This window comes from Nestor notabilis, unplaced genomic scaffold, assembly GCF_000696875.1.
Source record: "Nestor notabilis isolate BGI_N333 unplaced genomic scaffold, ASM69687v1 scaffold15035, whole genome shotgun sequence".
In the NCBI taxonomy this organism is placed as follows: domain Eukaryota; kingdom Metazoa; phylum Chordata; class Aves; order Psittaciformes; family Psittacidae; genus Nestor; species Nestor notabilis.
Window position 1 is genome coordinate 43961 of NW_009928015.1, and position 22971 is coordinate 66931.

General features: G+C 37.9%; 1 protein-coding gene across 1 annotated transcript in view; it reads left to right on the forward strand.

The window, feature by feature from the left end:
• SMAP1 (small ArfGAP 1) overlaps positions 1-22957 on the forward strand; it is a gene marked incomplete at its 5' end in the record, with an annotated part of 58224 nt that extends 35267 nt beyond the window's left edge. Inside the window, 5 exons of the mRNA XM_010014320.1 lie at positions 3321-3405; positions 15161-15288; positions 18502-18670; positions 19289-19617; positions 21993-22957. Of these exons, the coding sequence (XP_010012622.1) occupies positions 3321-3405; positions 15161-15288; positions 18502-18670; positions 19289-19617; positions 21993-22127 (846 nt within the window). The remainder of the gene's footprint in view (positions 1-3320; positions 3406-15160; positions 15289-18501; positions 18671-19288; positions 19618-21992) is intronic.
• Between the last annotated feature and the right edge of the window lie 14 nt (positions 22958-22971).

A 22971-nucleotide genomic window follows, 5' to 3' on the forward strand; every position in this document is an offset into this window, starting at 1 on the left:
TGGTTATCGTGTTTTTTCTCAAAACAGGGGCTCAGTTTTACTTAAGGCAGAAAATTCCAAGTCATGCTACATAATGAGGTGATCATGCAAAGAATGCAAAAGAATTGAATCCCTGGAAGCTTATTCTGGCTTCAGTCTCTTTCAGTGATATTTACAAAGAAACTGTTTTTCAGTAATCTTAGAATAATTTAAGGCAGAGGACATTGCTTGCTTTCCCTAGATATTCCAACATGAGAACAACCTTGAAGAACAGCGTAGTGAACATTAGTATGAAAAATGGAAATGTAAGGCCTGCATATGAAAGATATTTTGGTGCTCTGCTGCTTGCGAGGACAGTGTCTCAGAAGTATGTAGTAGTACCATAACAATGATTTTGAATGAGAAGCTCTTAATATATGACCCAAAGTAAATATATCTAGGAATTGCTGTAACTATGTACTTCACTTAAGAAAGCCACATATGTTGCTGAGTCAACCTTGAATGTTGTAAAAAAATAGCAGACCCAAGTAACCTTGAAGGCTCCACTTAAAAATAATTGCACAAAATTGTGTACCTGTTTCCTCCTACTTGTTTTTTTCATAGCAGATTTTTAATGCTATTTGCAGGTTATTTAATGCTGCTTCGTCTCCTATTTTTATGCAACCTTTTTTCAAAGGACTTGACAAAGAATAGTTTATCTAGTACTGGTGTCAGTACTTAAAAATAATTGCTGTGGGAGTCAAGCAGACTAGTAATAGAAACTGAGATGAATCTTAGTGCTGCAGAATTCCCAAGCATTTGTCATGCTGTATTGCACCTCTACAAAATGTGGTAATTTTTAGATAAAGCACAACACTAAATTAAACATTAAGTTTAAGAAATGTCACTGTCTTGTTACGTGGGGTTTTTTTCCTCCTGCATGCTTCTGTGCTCATTCTGCGCAATATTTAGCTTTAACATCTCAAAAGACCACTCTACAGAAAGCTTAGTCATGTATGAGTCCTGCTGGAGTAAAACTACCAGAAAAGAAATTAAACATCACATTTCTCTTTATGATTTGAAATAAAATTTTCCAGTGGCTCCTTCTCTGTTCTTTTTGGAAAGTTTCAACACCCTGTTAATGCCAATATTATATAGGCTGGAAGGGACCTTTGGAGGTCATCTGCTCCAGACCCAGAAAGATGGTATGATCTCTGGTACAGAATGCTTTATTTAGTGAGGCATTGGTTTCCTTATACCTTCTTCAGCTGGACCATTTTCTACAGTAATAAATACTACATAAAAGAGAGTGCTGTTTGAACACTCCATTTACTTACTAATGTATGCAGAAGTGTTTTGGTTGCTATGAAAAGTTTACATTCTAAACCAACCCTGTCAAACTTTAATTTATTTCAATCTTGTGCTTTTAGGTACTTACCATAAATCTAATCTGGAGTAATGAAAATTTGCACATTTAGTATAGTTCCAACAGTTTTGCTTTTCAGTTTAAAGAAGTTGTTCTATATTCAGAACAGTTAAGCTGTTTAAGCAAAAATGTCAGTTTCATGAAATGAAGAAACACGTCAGAAATGCATCTTTTTACAGCTTCTGTGACCTGGGGTGTTCCTTACAGACTTGGAGAAGAACGAAATGTGCAAATTCTTATGATAAATTCTGTTCTGAAATACTCACTGTTAATTCTGATGTTAATAATAATTTAAGGTTTATGGCATATTTACTGAGGTTTGGTAAGCTGTAGAAAACTTCATTTTGAATGGTCACGTTAAAAAAAATTATTGATATGAAAACATCTACTTTCAAAAACTGTACTTTTTTTCTCATACCAAACAGGAGAGGTTTTTTCTCTGCAATATTGGGCAGCATTTAGAATTAGTGTGCTATTGTTCAGATCACATACTCCAAGATGAAAGTTGTAATACAACATAGAATCAGGTATCTGTGAAATAGTTTTCCAGCAGGCAGCTTCCCAAACAATTTTGGTCTTGTACAAGGTATGTAAAGTGAACATAACGATTTTTGGCAAGAGGAAGCATGTATTTCTTCTAGAGATTAGCAAGGACCAGTTTGAGTGTGAAAGTACCTGTTCCCTAGAGAAATGGAGTTCAGTTCATTGCAGCTCTTTCTTTGAGGTTTTCAGTGAGGTTTGCTCACATAAGAGCAGTGTCACTACTATGACAGGCTTCTGTTCACTTGAGCCATCTTTGAATACTCTTGAGTTTCCTGACTGCCCTTTACAAACACCAAGCTCATTACTCGTTATGCCCAGTTTCCAAGAGATGAAAGTAAAGGGTTACCTAAATAAGAACTACTTTATACCCATGTGTTGAGGTATAAAGTTCTCCTAGTACTGAATACTAAGATCTAATGACTTCAGCAAGCTCAGGAGCCTCGGTGACTCTGTCAAAGCCACATTATGGGGGTGAAGCAGGTTGGTGTCAAGCTAGCACCCAGCCCAAAAGTGCTCTACCGCCGTTACTCAGTAATTGGTTCTAGTTAAAGGCTGTAGTCATTGATAAACCAATCCACCTTATGCTTTTGTGATAATTGTAGAGTAAATGCATTTTAAATGCATGCAAAAGAATGCATTTGTCATGTCACTACTATAAACCAGTTTGTATTAATTTTAAAAATTGATATTTTGATGGGTATGGTGACCAGCTTCATATTGATATGAGAACAACTATAAACAGATTTATGAAGTCTTTTTCATAATCAAATTTCACACCAATACCATCTTGTATTTTGAAGTCTCTAGGCAAGAAATGACTATGAGTTCCCTTTTCCAAAGGAGAAGAATGCTGTTACTTGCCTTCAGGTTTACAAAGGAAGAGATCAGGAACACAGATTGTGTCCATTTGTGCTCAGCATCTATAAATTCTGCGTGTTCTGCAGGTGCTGTTTTCAGAAAGGCTAAATAATGTCATTAATCTGCTTCTGATTTTCGAATTTAAGATTTTTCTCTTCAGTGCTGCAGAACTGTGTAATTTGGATGCTGAAATTAGTCAATAAATGAAATTATAGACAGCTTTTTGCCTAGTGCATGATATGCAGTGGTTCAGTTTAAGATTTCAGCTTATTTTTAACCTATCCTGGAACTTAGATGTATTTTAAAATTGATCACATGCTAGTGAAGGTATAAGGTTAATTTTTTTACAGTAGTGTGCCATGTCCCGTATGACCATAACTGCAACTTCCATTACAAATGAAATTCATTAGGATAAACAAATATATAAAGAGATTTTACTTCTGATTCTGATAAAGGAGCAGCATCTTTAATGAGAATTTTTTAAGCCTTCACTTTTTCAGAAAGGTTACTTGTGTTTGTTTTGTTTCTTTTAAAGCCACAGAAGAAAGAGGAACAGCAATCAGAAGCTAAAGCAAGTCCAAAAAAGTCATCAGAACCCACTATTGACCTTTTAGGACTTGGTAAGCAATATGTAATTATCTGTTTTTAAATCAAACACAGATACGTTGTTTTATATTTTAATAGATACACTTTTATTTTATTTGTGCTTACTGATAGTTAGATGAACTTGAAAACTGTAAGATTGAGTCTATAAATTTGAAACTATAAAGGAAATGCCATAGGGATCTGAGTATATCAATAGTTGTGTTTTGCTAAGGAGAGTAATGAGCTCCTGTGGGAAGGGGAAGTTATCAAAGTGATCTTCAAAGGGCTTATGGGTTGTGGTATTTCAATATTTATGGCACAAGTGTTCTTTTTAATGAAAATGCTGAGGTCATCTGAATTGTGTATCTGTAAAATACCTTATGTCATAAAATTCCTGTATTAGTTAAAAAAACAGTAAACTGACTGCAGCTGACTAGTGCCTTGTAAAACTTAATACGCTGGGCATTTCAGTGTTGTGTTCTGACTGTGACCATCTCATTTTTATCTTTTGTTTTCTGACTGGCAGGTAACTGTCTATTTGCCTTGTAAATGAACTTGTTTGGACCTCAATCATTTATTTTGCACTATCTAGCTGTACTTTCATGGGTTTATGCCTTTTCTGTGCTTCTTGAAGGCCATATTCATAAACTCTACCTTTCATTTATTTAGTGTTACTGTCAGTGTGGGGTTTTTCTCCATTTGATAGAATCTAAAAATGGAACCAGAAGAGTGAAATATTACAGTATTGTTATTTCCTTTTGTTCAGTGTTAGGAAAATTTTTTAAGAGTTGTGAGTGGATATTAGAGAGTATTCAATTTATACCAATATAATGTTGGGGTTTTTTTGAATTTCAACACAATTTCTACTGGATGTTGGAGGAGGCTGATAAGTCTTTTAAATGTATTTATTTTAAAAACTTGACTTTAAAAAAAAATGGGATTTTTTTTAGTTTTGTTTTTAAGGTATGAATAATGCTGCAAAAAACCCAATAATTGTCTTCTCTGCTTTAGAATTCACATTATCATTCAAAATTCACGTTGTTTTCCTGGAGTAGTAACCAGTAGTAAAATACTGGTTTTGTACCAGTTATGTGTGTGTTGTGGTCTGTATCTCATTCCAAGTAACCTGCTACCGTAGGCAAGCAAATCTTAATTAACACAAATACAAGTTAGATTATGGATGTAGAATGAAACTATTTAAAAAAAAGGTAATTTAGACTTGATGAAAAGCTGATTCTCCTTTATTTTCCTTTATCAGACCAGCAAACTAATTAAGAACTGAAATTTAATCAATATGTGGGTTTGAGATTGCTAGGCTTCTGTACCCTTTTAGTCACGATTTCGAAAGAATCTTGGTAACAATTTTATGATATGTTAATGAACATGGATTACGTAGGCTAAGTTGAGATGTAATATGCAATAGAAAGAGTTTTATAATTAGTGTTCAACAGCTGTGCTTCTTCAGTGTGATATACAAAGGGCAAAGTTTATAATTTGTATGTTAAAACCCCATAATTTTAGAGGAGGGAGTGTTTAAAGATCTTTTAAATAACAAATTGAAAGGCAGCATAATAAGTTAGTAGCACTTGGAATTCACTGAGCTGCAAATGAGAAATGTGTTTAATGAAAGCAGACCTGCATATTTCATTTGGAGAGTTGTCTTTTAATTAGTTCTGCAATAGACAGCTTCAGATAGTATTAAAAGAAAGATAATTTCAACCCAATATGTCATAGAACCATAGAGTAGCCCAGTTTGGAAGGGACCTCGAAAGACCATCTAGCCCAATATATGAGAAAGGGAGTGTTGTTTGCATGAGAATATCTAGCATCCTGTCCAGTTGCATCTTGGAAACCTCCAGTGATGGAGACTCTACCACATCCATGGGGAGGTTGTTCAGGTAATTGATCTCACTGTAAAAATTTTTTTTTATGTCAAGATGAAACAACTTCTGGGGCAGCTTGTACCTGTTGGCCCTTGTCTTCCCCATGTGGCTCCTTGTGAAGAGAGCCTCTGTCCTCTTTGTAGCTGCCCTTCATAGTGTATTGCTGGCATACCGGAATGATATCTGCCCTCAGCCTTCTCCAGGGAGAAAAGACATAATTTCTTCAGTCTCTTCTCATAGGGCAGGTTCTCCGCCCCTTTGACCATCTTCACAGCCTTCCTTTGGACCCTCTCCAGTCTGTCTATCTATCTATCAGTCTAGAAATCTATCTAGATTTCTATTAAGAAATCTATCTTTCTTAAATTGTGGGGACAAGAACTGTGCACAGACCCCACACCTGTGCCTGGCAAGTGCTGAGGAGAGCAGAATGATCACATCTGATCTCAGCTAGTAATGCCCCTGCTGATGGCAACCCAGAATCCCTTTTGCCTTTGTTGCTGCAGCGGCACACTGCCAATTAAGGTGTTTGAGATGTCATATCAAACAATATTAAAATGGATATGATTGCATAGCTCATTCTTCTTATTGAGTTAGTTGACATGTTTCTAATGAGGATTCATTCTCTTACAACTTCATTTCTGCAAATGAAGTACAGCAGTAGCTTTTATTAGGGCAGGTCAGAATTGCTTGTGATGGCAGACTAACTAATTTTAATGGATCACAATTCATGCTAGAATAATTTTGGCTTTCAAAACAGCCCAGCTTCTTGCAAAGTGTTTTCTTGAGTAAGCCTCAGTGCTGGCTTGAGGTATGGGGTTAACATTTGGATCATTGCCCGTTAAGTCTCAGATGGGTTTTTAATAGTAACCTCAGCAGAAGGTAAACATCCTGTGAGATAGGAGTAGTTAGACAATATAAATTGGGTTCCTTTTTCTTTACAAATTTCAAATATTTCAAGATAGTATGCCTAGGCAAATTGTAATACCCTCAGTGACTGTACTATTATGTTTGTGTTTCGTCTGAGATTTTTTACATAGATACATGTGGTTCCTTGGAGTTGCCATTCAGTGGGTTTATTATTGAGATGCTATTTGGATGTTCACTTTCTGATGATCCAACAACATTTGTGGCTTTTGACATTTTGATTCAGAGTAGATTTTAGTTCGGTACTCCAGACACAGAAAGGTGGGGAAATGGACATGTACAAGCTAAATATTCTTAGGTTCTCCACAAGCACTAGTGTTTGTGTTCTTGCTGTGCAACCCCAAATTCCTTCTGTCTCTTCTCATACTGTGAAAAATCACAGCCTATTTCTGTAGGCTAAAACTGAAGCTGCTTTTTTAGTACCTCTACAATTATTTGGTTCTCTACTGAAAATGTAGGGACTTAAAATAGATTCTTAAATCAATAATATGGGATTTTATAACATTAATTTTTAATAGGAAAATTATAGGAAACATTTTTCAGTTTGAAAGTCGCAGTGTGTAAACCATGGTTCTTCAAGCACTTAAGTCATTGCCGGTGCTGTATTTTAATCTCTCTGGTGTTAACCTTGTGTTCTCTGCTGCTTTTTGTCTTTCAAGGTAGCTGTCTCCACTTATGCCAGGTAGATGTAAATAGATTTTTTAAATACTTGTAAAAAATTGTATGATAGCGATGTGTGATAGTGGGACTCTTTTCTTGAAATACTACGCAAGCAATTTTGGATCAGTCTGTTTGTCAAGGTATGTCACTTAGAAATTATTTCAACAAACAGAAAAAAATGAAAAACGAGTATTTTTAAACTATTACTGTACAGAATTATCAGAAAGAAAGAATGTACATTTTACATACTCTACATCTTTTACCCTGTTGTCCCTAGACAATGGGGACAGATGTGCCCTTCATAAAATAGGCAATTTTACATTCTGGAATAACCATTGTTAGTAAGTTACAGTGAATGAGCAGAAGATAAGAAATTTACTAGGCTGTTACTGCGAACTGAATGTGATGTGTGGGGCATTCATCCAGCATGGTTGGAGGGGAAGTGCAATATGCTAAAAACTGTTTATCTACTAGTGTGTGGGAAATATTCTCTGAGGGAATCCCGTGAAATTTTGAGAGTTTACTCGTGATATGAAATGCAGCTGGATGTTGCATAACTGAGAAATATACTTTTGTTGGTATTATTTGGTAAGTGCCAAAGCAGCATGGTTGGTCGTAAGTTGGAAAGCTGCATTTAAGAAATTACAAAGATTTATTTAGAAGTAAATAAATATCATATATGCATCTGTAGATCATAGACTCACAGAATCAAAGAATAGTTTGAGTTGGAAGAGACCTTGAAAGGTCCTCTAGTCCAGCGCTGCTGCAGTAAGCAGGGATATGTTCAACTAGACCAGGTTGCTCAGAGTCCCATCCAACCTGACCTGACCTTGAATGTTTCTAGGGATGGGCCATCCACAACTTCTTTGGGCAGCATGTTCCAGTGCCTCACAACCTTCAGTGTGAAAAATGTCTTCTTTATATCTAGTCTGAATCTACCCTCTTAGTTTAAAACCGTTACCCTTTGTTCTTTTGTTACAGGTCCTGCTAAAAAGTTTGTCCCCATATTTCTTATAAGCCCTCTTTAGGTACTGGAAGGCTGTGATATGGTCCCCGTGAGCCTTCTCTTCTCCAGGCTGAACAAGCCCAACTCTCTCAGCCTGTCTTCGTAGGAGAGGTGCACCAGCCCTCTGAGCATCTTCATGGCCCTCCTCTGGACTCACTCCAACAGGTCCATGTCCTGAATAACCACATATAATAATAATAACATACCTACTCACCTACGATTCATAAAACGGCAAGTTAGAAGAAGAAGACTACTCATAGACTCACAGAATCAAAGAATAGTTTGAGTTGGAAGAGACCTTGAAAGGTCCTCTAGTCCAGCGCTGCTGCAGTAAGCAGGGATATGTTCAACTAGACCAGGTTGCTCAGAGTCCCATCCAACCTGACCTGACCTTGAATGTTTCTAGGGATGGGCCATCCACAACTTCTTTGGGCAGCATGTTCCAGTGCCTCACAACCTTCAGTGTGAAAAATGTCTTCTTTATATCTAGTCTGAATCTACCCTCTTAGTTTAAAACCGTTACCCTTTGTTCTTTTGTTACAGGTCCTGCTAAAAAGTTTGTCCCCATATTTCTTATAAGCCCTCTTTAGGTACTGGAAGGCTGTGATATGGTCCCCGTGAGCCTTCTCTTCTCCAGGCTGAACAAGCCCAACTCTCTCAGCCTGTCTTCGTAGGAGAGGTGCACCAGCCCTCTCATAATCTTCATGGCCTTCCTCTGGACTCGCTCCAACAGGTCCAAATCCATCTGATGCTGGTGGACCCAGAGCTGGACACAGTACTCCAGCTAGGGTCTCACCAGAGCAGAGTAGAGGTGGAGAATCACCTCCCTTGACCTGCTGGTAACGCTCCTTTTGATACATCATGTCCAGCTTTACATCTACCAGTACCCTGAGTCCTTCTCTGCAGGGCTGCTTTCAGTCCCTTCATCCCCCAGCTGGTACTGATACCTAGGGCTGCTCTGGCCCATCTGCAGGACCTTACACTTTTCCTTGTTGAAACTTACGAAGTTTACATGGAATCATTTCTTGAGCTTCTAAACATGTTAATGTTTATAGTATTGCTGCTATGTTAAGATTATGCTTAGGTAAGCAATGTCTCTACCCAAAATGAAAACCTTTACAACCACTTGAGGCATGCAGCGTTGTTAGCTCTCTGGCTTTCCATGTTCTATTTTAAGAAGTATTGTATGGAAATGGCCTCCCTATGAATGCTTTTTCACTTCTGCAAAGGTTTTAGCAGTAAATAAAATTTTATTAATGCAGTAAATAGCTCTACAATAATTTCAGACAGGCAAACATTGTTTGTATCTTTGCCCCAGATTTTAAGTATTGAACTATTTCTCTCAGTTCTGTATTTCTAGTAGTTTGGTATAATAAATAATCATATGCATATTCTTCCTCTATTGCAAGTCTTGGTATAACTCTCATAAATGGTTGTATATATAAAAATACATGGCAGCTTAGTAACAAACTTCTTGTAAATAGTTTGCCCTATAGAAAATGAGTTTCAGAAACACCATGCAAAGCTTAAGAGCAGACCTTCTTTCTTGTGTTTCCTTCTCTTGCTGTCCCTTTGAAGCTCTCCCACTGGTTATTCTCACTGTTGGTACAGTGATAAATATGTGTATATGAATGATTTCATAACAAAAGCCAGCACTGAATTGGAAATTGTCATGTCAGGCATTAATAAAATATATACAGAAAAGCACTGTAAAGGTAAACTTCACTGGAACCTTTCACTTCCTAAATATATCCCATTAAATAGCTTTTGTTTCAGCTATGGAATTTAAACAATACTTCCTAATCTGAATTCAGAGGCAGCATCTGCTGTTGCACAGTATGGCAGATAGCAGTTGGATGTTTTCTGTCATATTGTCATAAATTGTAAGAAGAGAAGTCTTGGGACCACAGCTAGGAGTTTGAAGTGAAGGACAGCCACTCTTGACTTTACACGTTACCTTCTCTGACTGAGCGTGGAAGCTCTGCCTTGCCTTCGCTCTCACTGCAATGGCTTCTACCACATCTAATACTTAATTCCTAGCTGCAGATGTATTTCCCAGAAAAGCGATGGAAGTACTGTAGATAAAAGTTAGTTGATTCAAAGCAATTCTGTGATGGTTGAAACTATAAACTTCTCAAAATATTCATACAGGCCTAAATAACTTAATCTGATTTTTACCTGTTCCTTGCAAAGACTACAGCTGTGTCTCCTTCTGTCAAATACACACCACCTCTTCTGATCAGTTTTTAATGGCAGGCAGCACAAGTTGGATGAAAAGTAATTTACTTAGAATGATTTAGAACTCAGAACTCTGCTGGAGTATCTTTCTTATATTATGGAAATACTTTAAAATGAAAAGGGAAAGGAGGAAGTGCTTCTTAGTCCATGACCTGGTGCATTGAAATTGCAAATACTGGTAATTTCTGTATAAGAAGTGTGAACTATTATGTTGACATACAAGCCTGTGAATGCCTGCATGAATATGTATATTTAAAGAAAGATACCAATACTGATACAGGTAATAAACTGAAGTGAAAACACTCTTAGGTTTGTTCTGTATTCTGAAATTTAGTTCTTTATGGAATCTTTTTGTTTCATGGTGGGAGGGAATGTTTTCAGAGTTGCTTTTTAATAGGTATAAATATTCTAACTAATACATCTCTGAGAAATCAGTAAGACGGGATCATCTGTTAATACTATTCATTCAGCCTTAAAATTGTGTTGTAAACAGTAATTCAAAATGTCTGTTTCTTCACTGATACGGACTGTATTTATTTTGTAGTGTAAAATTCAGTAAGAGATAGAAGATATGTACATTATCGAGTAACACTCTTACAGAAGCAATCTAGCATAACCCTGGGTTTTCATAGTTTTAATTTATAAGTAGCATTTTAAATACTTGAAAAATACAATGTTCTTGCAAATGTGTTCTCTTGTGAATGTTCTAAATACATGAAATGCCTGGTTTAGTAAATGATTACATTTAAATTTTCAGTTAAACTTTTTTATGTTCAGTGAGAATGAACCACTTTGGAATATGACAAAAGAGACTTTTTTTTAATACATGTGCCTTACTGAGAAAATTAGAACATTAAATTATTAATTCTAGACAATCCTTTTGCATGAATACTAGGCACAGTTCACTCCTGAATTTATCTGAAACAGTGAGGTTTTCGGGAGATTTTTGGAATTGCCTATCTGCAGAATGACCTCAAAAGAAGCTTATTACTTAAATTGCCAGTACATTAACACACATCTGAAATCACTGGTGTGGATGAAATGGTGGAGCAGATTATACGTATGGTCATTTTGCTGTCCACTAACTTCCATTCATCAGAACAGAAATAAGGGAAGGAGGAGACCTTTGTGCTAAGATGTAAGTAGCTCTGTCATAATCATAGATGAGTTTGTTTTGCAGGATTGTTGGAGGGGCAATCCTCCCAGCAAAGTCAAATCATGACAAGGTAATAAAATGGGCTTAGGTGGCTACTTCACCCCGTGGCCATTGTTCAAGCCACTCACTGTTTACTCAACATAGAAGATCCAATATTGCCAAGCTATTCCCATGGCTATTTTGTCTTTGTGGAGTTGTTTGGTCTTTCTTAGTTCTTGCAGACAGTTATCCTCATGAACTTGGCACAAGTTCGGGTAATAAATACACTTGCTAAGGTTTAGTTTCTTGTGAATGCCACTCACTTTGTGTTTGCCATATCCCTGCCTTCAGTGTATTTTGGTCCTTGTTATTTGGTCTGCTTGCCATTGCTAGCATGGACAATGTAGTTTAAATTTCCCATTGACATGAAGTGGATTTGAGAATTAGCAAATACCAAGCTATTAATGTTCATGTTCAATACTAAATTAAGACTATAAAATAATTTGTGTATCTGAAGTAGTCACAAAAGCAAGCATATAGCTCCAAAGGAATTTCAAACCAGCACCCTTACACTTGGTTGTTTCATAATTCCCTGTATTAAAAAGGTGGAGTAAGTGTTTAAAAAACATGCTGGGGATTTTACATATACTGAAGTCAGTTCAAACTTGTGGCTCCTGTAGCAGCTGTAGCTGTGCCACATTTCCTACACATACATAGTAAAGCGCAAGTTCAGTATCTCTAGAGTAAGACCTGAATACAGATATTCACGGATGGTGGTAGCTCCTGACGTGTTCCACATTGCCAGATTTTAGCATTCGTGACTTCTGTTGTCAAGTTTTCAAATATATGGCAGTCACAGTCTTTACTTTTAAAATAAACACTTTCATGCAAGGCAGCTAAAGGGTGGCCAACTTCCACTGGAGTTGGAAAGCAGACAGAAATGAGAAGGCATCCCTGAGTGTGATTTCTGAACAGATTTTCAGAATGCAGTGCCATTCCATATGAGTTAACAGACAAAATCTTGTTGGTCTTCTGTGATAGTTCCCCAGTCAAGTGATTACCAGGCTGGTGAAGTGACTGGTGCTTCTTACTGTTTCTGCTCTGTTGTTTCAATTTCTGAGTATCCTGGGCTGCTGGGGAGGGTAGTCTCCAGCTGCACTGTGCAGAACAAAGTAATGAAAAATTACAGTATTTGATGTGCAGGGAGAAAACTCTTGCTATAGTCTGCCAGTTATTTGTGTTCTTAAATAAAAACCCAAAAAAAATAGAGGAGAGCAAAGAGAAACCCTCTTTCTAAGTAATAAACTTACTCTATTGTTCTGTCCCGTCTTTTTTTATTTAGAAAAATTAAATGGGAAAGAATGTTGTGGTTACGTGAGAGATGGCATTGTATTATTTTAAATAAGTGTTGGAAGCTTCTTATGATATAATTTTAGTTAAATACTGCATCTTAACCGTGCTCTTTACTCATCAGACGCTGCAGCAGAGTTCTAGAAACATTAAAGTGCCTAAGCCTCACATCTGCCTTCAGCCTTACATGTTTCTCTGGTGTAGTAAGACGTATGTTTCATGTGTTATCAGTAAACTGTTAATGTTGATATTCCAGTGATTGACCTCTGCTCTTGAAATTGACCTTTTCACTTAGGTAGGTAACTGTTGTGGGTGTAAGACACTGGAAAATAACTTCTTATGGTTTAGTAAAAGGAGAAAGTAACCTTTCCTGAAATACATAGCAACTATTTTTTAACATTCCTGATGCTTTTAAAGGGTGGCGATCTGTATTCTGTTGTGTTGAAAATTTGGAATATATTGCCATGTTAGTTTGTCAGTGTATGTCTTAAGTATCTGGCGGATATGTTTTAAATTAGCTACCTATGTGTAATTGTGAGACTTTAAAAACAAACAAAACAACCCAAATCCTTTAATTAGCATGCTAGGTAAGTTAAATTTTGCTTTACACTGGATAATACAACACAAGCAGCTGAAAGAAAGGTTATTCTTTAAGCATCCTTAGCATCAGGTAGAAATAATTTTATGATGCTAGTAGTCATTTTTTCAGTGTACTGTAAGCTCAAGATGCTAGAATACTGATCCCTCCGTGAGGTAGATATATGTGTGTATATATGTATATAAACAGCCATGTAAATTGTCATGATGGTGTTTCATTTGGAGAGAAAGTTTTGACTTAATTCAGCTAATTTGTTCTGCCAGAGTTTTGCAGTGAGTAGTGGATACTTTCAGACTTAATTTGCTTAAAAAAGCTTTCTTAAATTTGCTGTAAACACTACGCAGTCATCATAGTGTTCAGCAGAATCTAGACTCACCTTTGTATTTGTTGAGCTCTGTGTAACAGCAACCCATTTGTGATATGCTTCGATATAAAATTCATTAGACAAGTCTTTTCACTTGTTCTTGGACAGCTTGAAGTCAAATGAGAAATGGTTGCTCTGTTCCTTAAAAACATTTTGTTATATTTTTGTCCCTACATCTTTTGAAGTTGTTTGGTTTTTTTAAGTCTCCTTAAACCATAATACTTCAGTACTTTTTTTTGTCTGGTATATATCCACCTTCACCTTCATCACAAATGTATTTGTGTGTTAAAGTGGTTACAAGCACCATAGCTGTAGAAGGTTAACTTTGTATAGACCAAGAGCTGTAGGTTCTTACAGATAATGAGGGGTGTTCCTGTGGAATTATGGGATTAAGTCAGTGCAAAGTACTTTTTGAAAAAGGAGGAAGGATGGACCTTTTTCCTACTGCAAAGTTGAATTATGTACCCTTGAGCAAATTGGCATATCAAGAAGAACTTTATGGAACTCTGTGAAAAGAGACCTGGGGGTTCTGGTCGACAGTGAGCTTGATATGAGTGAACAATGTGCTGCTGCAGCAAAGAAAGCCTACAGGATGCTGGATTGCATCAACAAGGGCATCACGAGTAGAGATAAGGATGTCATTATCCCACTTCACTCAGCCCTGGTCAGGCCACACCTGGAATACTGTGTTCAGTTTTGGTTCCTGCTCTACAGAAAAGACGTGGACAGGCTGAGGAGGGCCCAGAGAAGGGCCACAAAGATGATCAGAGGACTGGGAAGTCTGCCACATGAGGAAAGCTGAGAGAACTGGGTTTGTTCAGCCTTGAAAAGTAGGCTCAGGGGACACCGTAACACCATGTTCCAATATTTGAAGGGTGGCTACAAAGAAGATGGAGACTCCCTTTTTTCAAGGAGTCACATGGGAAATACATGGTGTAATGGGCACAAGTTACTCCTGGGGAGATTCTGATTGAACACAAGAGGAAATTTTTACACAATGAGAACAATCAGCCACTGCAGTAATCTCCTCAGGGAAGCAGTGGATTCCCCAATGTTGGACACTTTTAAGGCTTGGCTGGACAGAGTGCTGGGACGTGTAGTCTACGTCATGCTCTGCCTAGAAAGGTTGGACCAGATGATCCTTGAGGTCCCTCCCAGCCTGGTGTTCTGTGATTCAAAAACACAGATTTTAATTCAAGAACACAGATCAGTGTATTTTGTCTGATACATGGCTACCAATTTTGGGACTTAGTAAGGCGTCTGTTTAAATTCTCACTAAAATGTTGGTGTGCTTAAAAAAGACACTTGAAAAATGAATAAGGTGTACTGTGTTGGCGTGTCTGCCCTTAGGAATGTCTTTTCTTGTTTCGGTTCATTATTGGTTGTGTTTTTTTCTTATTTTTTTCAGGCTTGGGGGGTTTTTTGTTTGGGTGGTTTGATTTTTTTTTTGAAGCACACATTTACCGTCTTTTTAAGTAAAGAAGTCCTTACAAATTCTGAACAATGTCAGTCTGAAAAATCTCTCAGAAGTTGAATCTTTGATGGGTACAGGATAGAAGGGAATGGGCAGCTTTAATTTTTCTCATGCTTTGAAAATATTAATCATTTTCACTTTAAACTTGTCTGTTTAAGATGGTCCAGCTGAAGCATCTGTTACAAATGGAGGCACTGCTGCTGTCACAACGCTGAATGATGACCTGGATATCTTTGGTCCAATGATCTCTAATCCTTTACCAGCAGCTGCTCCATCTCCTGTTCAGGTAAAATTTATTTAGTTACATGTATACGTAAATTTGTGCACTCGTGTGTGTATTTTCCTTCAGGGAACTGTTCATTCACACAGAAGGAATTCATAGTTCTCACATTTATGGCTGGAAACTCTTTAAGCAGTAATGGCTATGTTTTTTTCAACCCTTCAAACTTCTGTACTGCTTTGTTATATTACAGAATTAGGAGGTAGTATCGTCTTCCCTTTTCATTTATATTCCTTTGTCTAGTTCTTTTTTAATAGGTATTGCTGAATATACTTTTATGTTCTCAGGTTATTGGGCTCCAAGTCATACTTTTCAAGACCTCTTATTGCTTTGTGATGCTGATATTTAGGAGAGGCTACAGCAGATGCTTCTGCTTAGAGCTGCTAAAGATTTAGGGTCTCAAGCTTCATACTCAAAATCAAGAATGGATATCAAGAACAACTAATACTGCTACCTGTGCTGATCTGTCTTTTTTCTCATCTTGGAACTTGTATGCCTTTCTTTCCTCAAGGAAAGGTAGCATAACCCCTGCACCTGGCGTGCTCCCTCTCTTATAACCATGACAGTTTGGAAGCAACCCCATTGCCATGTCTGTGGTAGCTAAGAAAGGCAGTTTTGGGACACGAAGAAACTCCTTAAAGCTGCAGCTGTCTTGAAGTAACTGTCAGCCTCAAAGAATGTTGGTGTTGAACAGGGCTGGTACAGATCAGAATGCGCATGTGCAGGCTTCCTTACCCACAGTGGCTTCTGAGAGGGAGGCTTTGGAGGAGTACTCAGCTCATCTCCCCATCTGTGGGGCTCTTTTAAGGTAATTCAGAAGCTTATTTTTGCAGAAGGCTTTCTGTTTCACTCTGCTGAACTGGAAAGAACTGTTTGTATTCTTGAATTCATGGTTTGGGACCTGTGATCTGTACTTGTTTACCCAGTAGTTTTCATAATGTATGAAATGGAAGGGACGATAATGGAAAGGAATTCTGATTGAACTGGCATATTGTAATTTCATTTCCAAATGTTCTGTTTGATCACGCTGATAAAAGCATCAGTACTGTTCAGCAGATTTGATTGTAATTTTTATTCCTTATCTTTTACTCTCCCTTCCCCTACTTGTTGCTGAGGGCCGACTTCGCACAACATGCTAGGTAGGGTTTTAGAGACTGAAATCACATTTCCTTTTAATCATGAAACTATGGATAGAGCAAGCTTCCCACCATGCCTTAAGCCACCTGCGTGGCTCACCCACCTGGAGACTTCTGCAGTTGAGCACCCCGACAGTAAGTTCCTATCTTTGGAACTGGAAAAGTTAAAGCAGATAATCTATGGCACATTCTTAAGATGAGTAGCACTTGTTTTAATATCTATTAACAGAATGCATTAAAATAGAAGGGACAGCATGTGGAGTAGTGTGGCTTGCTTTCTCACTCAGGAGGTATCTACCGTGATGTTCTGCAGGGTAGGTGCTTCTGAGATGCCACAGTGGGATTTCTGAACATCGAAAGAGAAGAGAATTTAATGGTGTTCCTCAAACTGATTTGTAGAAGCAATGTATGTCTTGATTTTTCACAGGATTGCTTTTCTTTTCCAGCTTAACCTGAAAGGCAGCATTTAGTGCTAAATGCACATGGGTTTATGGCACTCTGGAGCACAGAAATGTCTGTTTGAATGTTTTATTATGAGACTGAAACAATGTGATGTCTGCAAACCTGAGGATTTATAACTACTGACATAGCCAAGACATGATTCTCAAATGAAAACGGACCCATTTGTTTTCCCTTTTTCAAATGTCACTTGAGCATTCAAGATCACATGCACTTTGACTCTGCTGTCAGATATGTGTCTTTATTACAGGTTTCAAAACCACTTAGAATATTTCTTCCTGCTGTTCTGTATAGCTGGATGCTAGTAAAAACTGTTGAGTTTATAAAGGACTGGTAAACAACATCATGTGAAGGAGTAACTTTTTTCCTACAATTTTGCCCATTGGTAAACTCAAGGGTGTTTAAAAAGAGTTGACTTAACCAGCTCCTACTATAAACCTAGATGAAAGGCTTATGCTATACATTTATCTGCTATGCAGTATTCATGGAGAGAAATGCTACAGACTTACCCACTATGCAGTATTCTTGGACAGAAAAAAGGAAGACAGACATTTTGTAAGTTTAGTGATGTGTCTGTTTTATGTATGATGTATGTTTAGTATGTAATGTGAGCACAGCTAAATTATAGCTCATACAACAGGGTTTTTGTTGCCAAACATAGTATAGGAACTGAGCGAAGGTCTATCATTCTTAGCTCTAGGATGACGCGTCTACCATCTCTCTGGGCAACCTGTTGCAGTGTCTCACCACCCTCACAGTACAGAATTTCTTCCTCATGTCCAGCCTGAATCTGCCCTCTTTCAAAACCATTACCCCTCATCCTATCGCAGCAGGCCCTGCTAAAAAGTATTTTCCCATCTTTCTTATAGTTCCCTGTTAAGAACTGAAAAGCAGCTCTAAAGTCTTCCCAGAGCCTTCTCTTCTCCAGGCTGAACAACCCCAACTCTCTCAGCCTTTCCTCATAGGAAAGGTACTCCAGCCCTTCGATCATTGTTGTGGCCCTCGTTTGGACCCTCTCCACAGGTCCATGTCTTTTCTGTACTGAGGACTCTAGATAATTAGGCTTTCTTAATAAATGCAATGTGCTTAAGGAACTTTAAGCCAATTATAAACTATGTATTTTAGAAATTTTATTTAAGTAAATCAATAAAAACTTGTACTTTTGCCCTTCCTGCAAAAATACTGTTTTTCTTTGTTGCAGTAGTGTATTTCAATTCACTTCATCTTTTGTTTTAGCTCTTCTTTCATCTATTCTGCCTACATGAGGATTAATGAGATGTGAATTGCAATCACCTTGTGATTTCCTAATTATTTTTCATAATTTAACTACAGCTCATGATTTATGCTTCTCACTGATGAAAAATATAGGAGCAACAGGAAAGAATAATCTGTATGTGTATACACTGGAGCCAGCTGTGGATTTAGTTTTCCTTGTAATCTCCATTCGGTCTGGTGGTCCTTCTTTGGTCATACCACATCCTTTTAAATCCTTATTTACTTAAAGTTAACTTCTGTAGATGAACTGAGGTTAACTTGGTTCAGGAGTGAGGCTGTGCAGTAAATATTTAATGTCACACCTTTAGCAGGTTTCATTCAGTAGTCTGTCTTGACCTTTATTTCCCAGAGCACTTCCACTAAACCAGCAGCTGCCACCTTGTCTGCGGCATCCGGGGATCTTGATCTGTTCACTGAGCAAACAACAAAATCCGAAGAGTCAGCCAAGAAGCAGCTCTCCAAAGACTCCATCTTGTCACTGTATGGCACAGGAACCATGCAGCAGCAAAATGCTCCGGGTAAATAATTTTGCAAAGCTTTCCACATGGTCCTATTGTAAGCTTTACCTAGAATAGTTATCTCCTACAAGTATGAAACTACAGTTGGCTACCTGCTACCTATATTAAAATGGAGATTTTTATTTTTATCAGTTATAAAAATGAGAAAGGAACGTAATGCAGAAGCAAAGAAAAAAAACCTAAACAGTATGTGATTTTACTTACAGCTGTTCAAATTATGAAATATACAATCTACTGAAAGATTTGTAAATTCAGCTTCTGCTCTAATTCATCACTTGAGGTGTGAGTCTCCACTGTGTGAAGAGGAGGCTGCCAGTATCAGGACAGAGGTCCTATCTTGATTTCAGCTCTCTTGGTGGGAAAGCAAAGACCTCCAATACAGCCATTAAAAGATTCTGGTTCACCACAGGGATTTGCCAGGCTCCTTTTGGTAGTTAACCTCTGGTGGCAAGTCCCTTGGAGGGTTTGTAAGCAATTTTTTGCCTTTACCAGAAACCAGCACTGATGTATAATGTGACAAAGTTATCCTTTAAAATTAGTGTGGTGCCCTTCTGACTTAAGTGATGGGGGAGAACATCACAAAATGTTTTTGCTAGTATCTTCTCTTCTCTGCTGCAGGTATGTTCATGGGGTCGTCTTCTATGCCATTTACCACACAACCACCAACTCATTTTCAAGGCTTTCCATCCATGGGAGTCCCTGTGCCTGCAGCAACTGGGATGATGGCAAACATGATGGGACAATCGGTGCCAGTCATGGGACAGAGCACAGGTGTGATGGTAGGAATGGGAATGCCCAATGGATTTACTGGTACTACACAAACTGGTGTGATGGGACTTCCTCAAAATGTCGTTGGACCTCAAGGTGGAATGGTGGGACAGATGGCCACGCCACAAAATAAGTATGGATTGCAACAAAGCCAGCAAGCTCAATGGAACCTCTCTCAGGTAAAGACTTGCTATTCCAGACAAGAGTGCTTTAGAGAAGATGCTGCTTTGCAGATACACAGTGTAGGCTGTAGGAGGAAAGTAGCGGTGTGGGCAAGTTACAGACTGCCGGACTAGGAACTGCTCAGAGGACCATGTTAAAAAATCAGTGGATAATTCAATTCTAGGTAACTGATACTTCAGCAGAGAATAAATGTTGCCAAAGTAGAGCAAAGTCAGCCCTCTGCCTCAGTAGCTGCTCTCACCCTGGCATCTGAACTAGCCAGGTACAGAGCTAGCTTAGCTGTAGTTACAAAATACTGAAATGTAACCACTGCCGTATAAATAAAAGCACAATGTAATTGCTTGAGGACAGTCATTAACAATCAATACTTTCTTTTACAGACTTCAAGATAAATTTCAGGGGAATGTGGAGTGCTGGGCACTCTAACCTTCTTCTGTAAATAATTTGCTTAGGCTAATCTATTATTTATCTGTAGCATTTCTGTGCTAAGTTTTTAAATTTCTTAAACATGTTTAAAAGGTTCTCTAAAAGTGTTAGTGTACACTTAAACCATATGCTAGTGTTAGTTAGTGTACTATCTTTGTACATTATCCAATGAAACATCTAGAAATCAGGTATTTGAGAGTGTATTGAGGGGGAGGAAAAGAAACCTAAATGATTCTCTCACAGTTCAGTTTGGATGATAACTATTTTTTTCATACTGTCATTTGAATTATGAGAACAATATAATAAATCATTGCTGCTCACTCTAGTAATTCAGGAAGTGAACCGTAGTGACTTATTCAGATTGGATTATGTTAATTTTCACTGTTCTGCTCAGTCCTGTGGTGTGAACATTTATGAAGGTGAGCAAGATTTCTTACGTGGATAGACCAGGCTGTCATTCTGCTTTGAAAAATAGTTTGTAAAAGGTGAGAATTTCAAAATGTCAAATTGAAAAAAAGTTGTGGATTTACTGCCAAGTCTTTTTCAAGCTATCTAGGTTTAAAAAGACCCATATCAGTTTTGAAATTAAAATCATGCTTATTAAATATATATTAAAGGTTGGCTCGGAAAACAAGCTCTTAACATGTTTCCGTACTCCTGGCGCATCAGGTGTTACCAGCTTGCAGCCATCCCCCAGTCTGTAGGGGAACTGTGAACAGCTGAAAGGGGAAGAGCGTGCTTTATAGAGTCTGCTTCCTAAGAATTCTGCTCCAAAAGAGATTAACAACTAGCAAAACCATGCTTTCATCTGCTTTTTTTCAAATGCCCATGTTCAGTGGTGGTTGTTTTTGCAGGCACACATGTAGAACCACGCAGGGCTGAGTTTTACCCTGAAATACTAGTTTGCAGTTTACTTAATTTTTCCCACCAGTTTCAGTTTCATTTTGCAACCGAGTATTGTTTGCTTATGTTTACATGAACTCTGGTTTTTACCTAATGGTGTCTCTAACTTGAATCTAATGTTGCTTATCCAACACCCTCATTCATCAGCTCTGGTTATTAGTTGCTCCAAATGCCCTTTTGCTGAACATCTCTCTTCTGTCTATACAGCTGAGTTCTGGCTTGTCCGTCCACGTTCCTTTTTCAGAAGGCAAGGGAGATTAACCTGAAGAATACTTCTACATTAAGCACTGAAAACTGTAGTACTAGATAGTATTTGTAGAGAGTATAAATACTTCTGCACCATTCCTGGCGTGGGCTGAATTTTGAACTCCTTCCCACCTTTAAGTAGGTGTTGTCTTTAATTTCATGTGAATGATTTCACTTGTTTTGAAGAAATCATAGTATCTTGAGTAGATTCTTTAGCAAGAATGGTTAGATTTAGGTGATACTCCAATTTATAAATCCACCTCAGTCTTTGTTGATTACCACCTAAATGGACAATTTCTATAAAAACTCATACAGTCAAGATTATGAGGTCTCCAAAGAAATATTGCTGGAACAAAAAACATCTGGAGTTGCAGATGTAGACAAGGCTGTATTACTTGCTTCAGTGTTTCTTTTATCACAGTTTTGTTGGTTAGCTTTGAAAATGGGAAAGCAAGCTCTCTTCAACTGGGACACATCGGACTCCTTCCTGTGTCACATGCTCTATAAATTCACTAGCGGAGTGTTTATTCAGACTCAACGTCAGGCTTCCAAGTGCCACAGCCCAGTCACCTGATGACTAATGGTGACTGAGAAAAAGCTGCTATATGGAAAAACGCTTAGAAACTTACATTGAGTCAATGTTTTTATGTAATGAGAAATATGAATTTTAGGAAAACATACTTTAGCAGGGTTGCTAGTTGGAGGCATGATTGACTGCTTTGTGGCTCACAGCGTGTTGTGTTCCAGCACCAGCATTAACCGGGCTTGTGTGTGTGTGTGTCTGTGTGCTTCCCAGATGAATCAGCAAATGGCTGGAATGAACCTCAGCAGTTCCAGCAGTGTGATGGGCTTTGGCCAGCCCCCCAGCACAGCGGCAGGATGGACTGGAAGCTCCTCTGGTCAGACTCTCAGCACACAACTGTGGAAATGAAAGTTGCAACAGAAGTCTCACCCAGAACAGCCACCTAACATTCCTTGTTCAAATGCATTTACTTTTGCTGTTCCTTCCATGTACATACTCTTTTTCTTTTTCCCCCAGCTGTTCAGATTAAGAATATAACTGACTGACCGTGTTGTGGTCTATATTGATTTCAATTTGATGTAGTGAAAAGCCGATCAAGAATACATTTATACATCATTGGCAGCCTTTTCATACAGTGCATATGATTTCATAGACCATGTATTTAAGAAGCTGCTTAACCACATACTGATTTTTTTTTCCCTCAAAATTTTAGATCAAATGTTTGCATATAAGGAACGTAGCTATCATGTTAGTAATATTCAAAAATATGAACCCTGACCTCCCAAATTACCCAGTAATCCTGTAGAAGGTACTGTATGAACAAATGTTTAATCATATATAAATAGAATGTAAATGTATCACTGAGCAATGTTTTCTAGTGTATCAAACAAATTTTGTTTCATCATACATTTCACTGTGATGTTCCTATGGTGTGCATAACAGGGAATATGGTTATGGAAAGGAAGATAAACCTGGATGTTACTGTAGTTATACAAATCAATAGTTTATTCTTTTAAAAACGAGCTGTGACGAAGTCTCCAATCCAGCTCACGAGGCATGCACACAGTATTAATGCAGAGAACTCACAGCACAGTATGTACACAAGGTACCTCGGCGTGAGCACATGTATTTTTCCTTGCAGAGATATCCAGGTTTATGACAGTGATTTGTGTTTACATTTTATGGTGCCTCGTAATGATAAAATGTTATTTCCCAATATTAAAAGGATAAATCCGTAAGTGGTTGTGGGTTT